The 7,646-nt window shown below is 37.1% G+C and overlaps 1 protein-coding gene across 7 annotated transcripts; it reads left to right on the top strand.

Moving 5' to 3' along the window:
- The first annotated feature begins 443 nt into the window (after nt 1–443).
- On the top strand, nt 444–7,238 carry LOC107766370 (uncharacterized). Of its 7 annotated transcripts, none has more exons than XR_012701443.1 (10): nt 446–741; nt 1,667–1,794; nt 2,737–2,772; nt 2,855–2,968; nt 3,499–3,567; nt 3,657–3,713; nt 3,847–4,002; nt 4,540–4,620; nt 4,726–6,626; nt 6,740–7,238. XR_012701443.1 is itself a non-coding variant. In XM_016585147.2 (10 exons), exons 1-9 carry the CDS (start codon nt 570–572, stop codon nt 4,789–4,791), a joined length of 879 nt encoding a protein of 292 aa, XP_016440633.1. In that variant the 5' UTR covers nt 446–569; the 3' UTR covers nt 4,792–4,821; nt 5,770–5,907. The 7 variants fall into 7 exon arrangements, 6 of the variants coding, with proteins under 6 accessions (XP_016440629.1, XP_016440630.1, XP_016440633.1 ...); XM_016585147.2 differs by lacking the exon at nt 6,740–7,238 and having other exon boundaries at nt 4,726–4,821; nt 5,770–5,907; XM_016585143.2 differs by having other exon boundaries at nt 444–741; nt 5,770–7,238.
- The last annotated feature ends 408 nt before the right edge of the window (nt 7,239–7,646 follow it).

Genomic DNA, 7,646 nt, shown 5'->3' with positions numbered 1-7,646 from the left:
TTCATAATGAACTGAAAACTACTCTATTTATAGAAGAAAGGAAGCAACAACGAGACTTTTCAGGAAGCAGCTGCAAGGCTTTTCTTTAGCTGCTTGTAAGCTGTCTGCATGAACTGCTTGCAACCTGTCTGTTTAATAAGAAGCTGCTGCAAATCATTTCATTGAGTTGCTTGCAACTTGCCTGCATCAGCTGCTTGTAAGCTGTCTGCATGAACTGCTTGCAACCTGTCTGTTTAATAAGAAGCTGTTGCAAATCATTTCATTGAGTTGCTTGCAAGTTGCCTGCATCAGGTGCTTGTAGATAAACTTCAACAGAGTACTAAATGGATAATCTATAGCGAAGTAATGAATGGACATCCACGATATAATATTTTGATAACACATAGCTCATTTTTAAAATTATCTATTTTTACTCCGTTTATTCTTCTTTTTTCTTTTAACAGAATGTAGCTCGGTTTATCTTCCGTCTCTTTTCTTCAGTCATCTTTGTCCTTTTGTGAAGATAGAGCAAGAGTAAACGGTATTCGTATTTTAGCAGCAGCAACTCAGCATTCAATAGAATAACGAAGATGGAGATGGCAATCTCCTTAATGTTGGTTGCCGCCATATTTTCTGCTCTCTTCTCTCTGGCAGCTCTCGTTCCGCCGGTCGAATCTCAGATTCCGCCATCGTCCGGTCAACAGAATCAGAATTCAGTGAGGTACGAATTGCAAGAAGCGAAGCTTAAAATCGCCCGATTAGGTTATTTCTCACGACTCATCACTTTCACCGTTGAAATTCGAACTCCACATGGCTCAATGCTTATGTTTCTCTTGTGGTTTATGAAATACATATTTAAAGATATATTTATACTCACAAATACGAGTGCATTGACATGTAATTACAAATATAAACAAAAGAGGTGCACACACACAAAAGTGCATTTACATGTAATTACTACTTTTTATGTTCCGGTTTATTGTTAGAAGTAAGAATAGTTCAAAAGAATCATTCTACTCACTGATTATGAGGGTTTCAGTAAATGTTTCATTATAAGCTGCTTGATATGAGTACTTCATTTCATTGCCAGGCTCGTGTATCCCCTCTTTATTCTTAACTATCGATAGTCAGGAAAGATTTGACTATGATTGGAATATGTGATTACTCATTACAATAGATAGGAAACCAGCATGATGGTAGTGCATATACGCGTGAATCACTTGATGCTAGTGATCTCTCAATTGGACTAGGGTAAGATATTATGTACCTTTACCTTAAAATTTTGCTTCATGCTAAGAAGCCTTATTGATACATTATATTGAAAAAGTGCATTGGAAAGTGTTATTCTTTTTCTTTCTGTTTATCCTTTTTCTATATAAATGTGCATTGCATTGCAAAGTGGGACTTCTAATTTTCCTTAATTGAGTTTCCCGCACAAATGCAGAGACAGTGTTCTTTCTTGTGCTAGTGTCCTGATGGTCCTATCTATCCACTTCTTAATATGTGCTTTTCATAATTCTGCCATATAAATACAATGATTTCCCTTTAACCATGCAGTTTTTGGTCTTCTTATGCCTTAGATAAAGGTATCTTGTCAATAGCATTTTCTCACGAGAAGTATACTATGTCTTCGCCTGCTTATTCTGCTAGTTCTGTAAAATTTTAACATTGGTGCATTTGATTGCAGAATCCATCCTTGACGAAAGCATGCCAAGTTTAAATGCTAAAATCCAATACATCAGAGAAGCTGAGAAGAAAATCGAGGACATTAGTGTAGAAATTGACAATCTTACAACTGCTTTGTCCAAATTGCAGGTTTGTTTTTGGCCAGTTTACAGTTTTTCATGTGTGCTACTATCTGACTTATTCCAAATGAATTGGCTTATTCGGAAAAGGCCTTGTCCTTTGCAAGATTCTATGCCGTGTCTGGTACTGCATGGAAAAGCAGAGTAGAAATTAGTATGAGGAAATATGCTAAAGTAGTCAAAATGAATTTATTGATCTTCTGTTATTACGAGTAGGATCTGAATTCGTTGAGGTTCAATAGGTTGACAGTTAGTGACAATAATGGAAGGGATTGAACGGGGCACTTGTGATTTAAGGTTTTCTTTTTTCCAAATAAATTTGGTGTAGGAAACAGTTATTATGGCATATCATAAGAGAAGTTATTCCTCCAACCCACATCATCAATGTCTTCTTCCATTTGGAGTAGGGAGCAGAATCCTGTCTATGTATAAGGGAATATGTTCGTTCAAATGCCAGATAGTTTTTTTGATAAAAACTAATGCCTTACATATCTTGATGATGCTCATGCAAAAAGCTAAACAGTATGCCCTAAATTCCCTGTCTGATTATGATCCTTTGATTGTAAAAAATGGCTAGTTCTGTGAATATTAAGGCTGTGTAAGTGCAGCTTTGTTGCTGGTAATCAGTTTGTGAACCCCAGGTACATTTCTGGTTCACCTGTTCGTACATAAAATAGGTGGTCTTCAATTCTCTGTCATTTTATTGAATATGATTTCAAAAATAGATTCTCGGTTCTGATGATTCTGATTTCTTGGTTGATCTTTCATTTTGTGACCTGATCTCGTCTGATCTTAAGTAGGTAAATGAGGCATGCCTTCATGGGAGTTGTGCTAATATTACTAGAGCATCTATAATTCATGCAACCTGAGTGAAATTCGTGTCAATATGAGAAAATGGAATAAATGATACACATCCATTCCTTATGAATGCTGTCTTTTTCTCTTTCTTCAGCATCACTCGTCAAGGATTAATACTCTAGAAGAAAAGGTATGGTTACCACGTGATCACTGCTTTCTTTTCTCCATACAATTTCTCATCTTATAGGTTGATAAATGAGGCAATTGAATAGGTACGACTGCTTTGGGATGTGGCGAGAAAAAACAACTTTGAAATTCATACATTGGAGTTCAAAGCACAAGATGGTCAAAAAAGATTAGAAGTTCTTGCGTCTCAAGTTGAAAAGGTAGGTTTGCTAAAGCCATGAGTAAACAACTTCAGTAAATAATATTTCTATAGTGCAGGTCAAGTGGAAGAAAATAATTTCTTTTAAGATGTTGATTTATTCTTTCATCATCCTGAGAATAGATTCTGTAGAAGTGTGTTGAAACATCTTTACTGTATACTAGGGTAAACATGACAGTTATTGCAGGCTTGGACGCTTAAGATTTCTCTTCAGTTGAAGAAATCATCTTATTTCATGCACAGGAGATAGGAATAGGACCTAAATGGTAACAAGATGTCCACACGATAACATATTTCTTCGTTTAGGAAAAATTGGTAGCATTCAAAGAAAAAGAAATGGTAGAAGAGAATAAGATGAACTTTTTTCCACTTAAATGGTTTTCCTTCACCACCTTGTGTCCGAGGAAATGGAAAGTTAATAACCTGCTATGCATTTTCTTCTCAGGCAAGAGATTTGGCAAAAGTTCTCTGTATGAGTATTATGATACTCTGTAATCTTTCATTGATAAACTATTTAATTTGGGATCGCAGATGGCTGAAATTGTGTCTGAACAATGGATTCAGATACAACAACTTGAGCAAGCTGTTCAAATGGCAGAGGTATCTTCTTGTTTATGCCTTGGGTTGTATTTACCATTAAAACTATACTAGAACTGCGGCCAAAGCTGAATCATAACTTTATATGTCAGATGAGAACACTGAAGGTCAAAAGGCAACTAAGGTCCAGTAAATGTCCGTTTGTCAAGGTACTGAAAGATGCTCATAAATTTTTCCTAGCTTGCCAACTCCTTTGGAACATCGTATAGAGACATGATTACTCTCGATGTTTTCTTAGGCATTCAAGTCTTTGAAGAGAACTAACACTCTTGTGATCTCCAGTTCATCAAAAACGTTTTTGGCCACCACCTCGAAACGTTGAAGGGGATTCTACATCCATATGGATCATACAGTAAGGCTGATCCTAATTCCTACTGGGATCAAGCTTTGCATCACATACAGAGGACCTTTGCATCTGCAAGACAATACCATTATGAGGTACTCAAATTTTCTTAATTAGGAGGGTAGGAATTAATAAGTGGTATTATTTCTGCTTAATCAGTTTATGGGGTGATCTACATTTGTTTTTTCATGCCGTATTATGTTTAGCTTTTGATCTTCCTCTTTAATGAGCAATCTCAGGATAAATATTTATGTTTGATATTTAAGTTGGTAACCGTAGTACATATGAAGGAGTTCAAATCCCAGTTTCTAGGGTCAAAAACAATCTGTTATTTCTTCTGTACTTTTGGGGAAAAATGGGCATGCATACTTGCATAGTTGGTCTAGACTTTCTGGAGCTTAGTGTATATGGATAGACCACTTCTGTTTCTTGGTGTATTATTGATGAAATATTGATTTAAGGATGTGTATGTGTGTGTGTGTGTTAATGCCATATTTAAGTTTTTGTGTGTGTATTGATGTCATATTTAAGTTAGTAACTGGAAATGTGAAAATTTCTGTCCCTGAATATCTAGTTGCTGTTGGATGGACATCCTACAGTATATGAATTTCTGACAGCTTATTATTATGCAGTTGCAGAAGTTTGTAAAACATGAAATAGAGAGGAATGGATTCCCTGTGGCTTTAGCTAATGAAGAAGTGGTGTTCTTAGTGGTAAGAACTTTGATGCTACTCAGTTTCTGAACTTTATTTATCTTCGTCTGTCAATAATTTCCCCCAACTAATGTGCTTGTTAATGGAGTTCTCGACTTTTGGCAGGCCTCAGCTCTGATCGTCTTTCCCATTTTAAGTGTATTCATGCTTCTCTTCTCACACCTTAGCTAGGCGGATACAAACATACTTTTTTTGAGAAAGGTAACAGTATAGGCGATACAGGCATATTTATTGATGGAAAGATACTGGTGTATTACGCCACGAATGAAGTTGAGGTAGTGTTTTGTCAGGTTTTAGTTATAAGTAGGACGAGATTGGGTAGGATTCGCCTCAAAGACGATGATTGGTTTACCAAACAATTAGCACATGACAACCAAGAATTATTACACAAAAAGAAGCAAATCATGACCACGTGAAATTGTTGATCTCTTGTACACTTTGTAGATATTCTCCTCAACAAATGCCATTTCTCTATTTGAGGAAATTCACCTTATGGTTCTTGGTAGTTGTTACACTATGGATGTGGAAAGTGATCATAGCTTAACTGTCAGCTACTGACAGGTACTGTGAATGTCACTGCTGCTTTTGTTATCAATCAAATGCATTACTCCTCTTCTTGTTTGGCCCCAATTAACCCCTTTGTCATTTTCTTTATTAACATAACCTTAAACTAAATTGTTAGCTCATATAGTAAAACCATCACAAAATCTTAATGAACAAAAAATAATAAGTGTAAGAGTACAGATGTTATGAATCTAGCCCAACCTAATATAGATACCAACATAGATGTCACACAAATTGATATTGGGCCGAGAAGAAACAATTGGACCAGGCCTTCACACAGGTTACTCTGGGATCCAGGTTGAGGCACTTCGTATTGTTAAATAGTGCATAGTAACGCTATCAGTAGGCTATCGTGAATTATGTGCAGTAGGCTATCGTGAATTATGTGCAAAGGCATTTCTGGTATCTTCCCATCCCCAATTCTGTATCAGTCTTTCTCATCCCCTTTCTTCTTAGTTCTGTTGCAATCTTCCCTACTCTAGTTAGTGTTTGCTTTGTAATTCCAATTAATTGTTTAATATAATCGATCAGTTCTATTGAAAGAGTCGTCTGCTCTTAATTTGTTACATTGGTGCTTTTATCCAGAGGTCTCTAATGGAGGACCAAAAGTTACTCAAGGCTTTCGTTGATGACTCAATTTGTGATTCACTACAAGAAATGAAGGATTCGCTTTCTAAGGATTTCGCCGATATTTGTTCGATGTTAATGAAGCTAGTGGGGAAAAAGTCTACAACGTCCATTCCACCCCGAGGTCCAGTGGAATTAGAGCGGTTACGCGGTGGAAATCCGGAGTCTTGGATTTTACAGGCGGAGAGGTATTTTGAGTTTTACTCCATCGCTGACAATATTAAGCTCTCTTTAGCATCATCTTACTTGGATGGCGAGGCTTTAGCTTGGTTCCAGTGGCTTTATCGGAACAAGAAATTCGTCGACCGGAAGCATTTTACGGAGAAGCTGAAGCTACATTATCACAAATGGATCCCCCCTGCTTCGATAGGGTGTTCGGCTGATCTCCAATTTTGTTCTAATTGTTATGAAGCTTTAGAACTACCAAGGACCCAGGGAAGTCCTCTTACTGCTATGAGTCATGTTTCCAACTTCTTTGAGTTTGAAGCCATATTTAAACATAGAAACTCAGAGGCCAAACAAATGTTCGATGAAATGTCTACTAGTCCTTTCCAAAGCAATGGAGGAAAATTCTCCTGTTACAGCAGTGACCCAAAGCACAAATGCAAACACATGTGTCTCTCACTTTGCAGTTGATTTGGATGATAATCACTCACCTAAGGTGTTCGACGAAATGTTACATAGCGGCTGCGCCAAAGTATTCGCATAGGTGCAATCATATGATCCAATCAACATGCCCGATGAAGAAGCTATGGGTCCTGAAAGCAACAAAGTCCAACTGTTTGATGAAAGTTCTCAAAAGATAGGCCAGATAGGTGCATGACTAAACTTTCTCTTGATTGTGGCGCTAGTACACAACAAATTGAATTTAAGACATTTGAACACACATATGTTGCTGAATTTTTCATGGAACCTGAGACTATTGCAGAACTATGCCCCGATAAATATTTTATGGAGAATGTGGATGGCATTCCAGCAAATGAAATTCTTCTAGATGAAATGACGCATGGTGATGAGCATGGGAAATCTAATGTGGAATTCAATGATCACCATAAACTGAGCCGGTTTCCATTTGATCTTGGTTCTAATTTTCTTGATGTCACCATGCCCGTAACTGAAACGGTTCTTTGTGTATGGGATCCAGGAATTAGTCCCGAGTTCATGGTTCTAATAGATTCGATAGAAAACATGAAGGCACGTGCACTTTTTGAAGAAGTTAGAAAAGGGAGTTGTTTGTTTGTAAAGTTGTATGACTGGGCGCATGTAGGTAGAGTTGAAATGAGTGTTGAATGTAGTTGGAATTTTAGAAATTCGTGTGCGTCATACAAGCTACTGGGTGAGTCGATAGCACATTCATTTCTGTATTCTTTTGATGGTGCTCCAACTCATCTTGAGGCGTAATACATGATTACTCAGTTGAGGTATTTTAGAAGTGGTATGGTGTGGTGTCACTGTGAGATTGAGTGTCTAGTTGTTATGTTGCATTGGCTACTAATGGATCTCATTCATTATGAAGAAGACATCACTTGCTATAGCCCCGTATATAAGATTTTAATGATGTTTTCCTGCTGGGTTAGAGTTCCTAATTCTACAGTTCTAAACTTGCATCAACCTAGTAAGGTCTTGGCTATGTTGGCTGATAAAGAAGGATGGAAGAGCATAATGCAAGCAAATTTCTTAAAGCTTGATAAAGGATTGCATTATGTCAACTTAATGGAAGAGTTTAAGCTCGAACATGACAATGTGCAATATGTCATCATTGTAGATATGCTTGGTCGATCAAGTCAATTATTTCATGGTGGAAACTATATATATGAAGTAGTAGAATTCATGGA

This window comes from Nicotiana tabacum, chromosome 17, assembly GCF_000715075.1.
Source record: "Nicotiana tabacum cultivar K326 chromosome 17, ASM71507v2, whole genome shotgun sequence".
NCBI classification, from domain to species: Eukaryota; Viridiplantae; Streptophyta; class Magnoliopsida; order Solanales; family Solanaceae; genus Nicotiana; species Nicotiana tabacum.
This window is presented reverse-complemented; position numbering and strand designations above follow the sequence as displayed.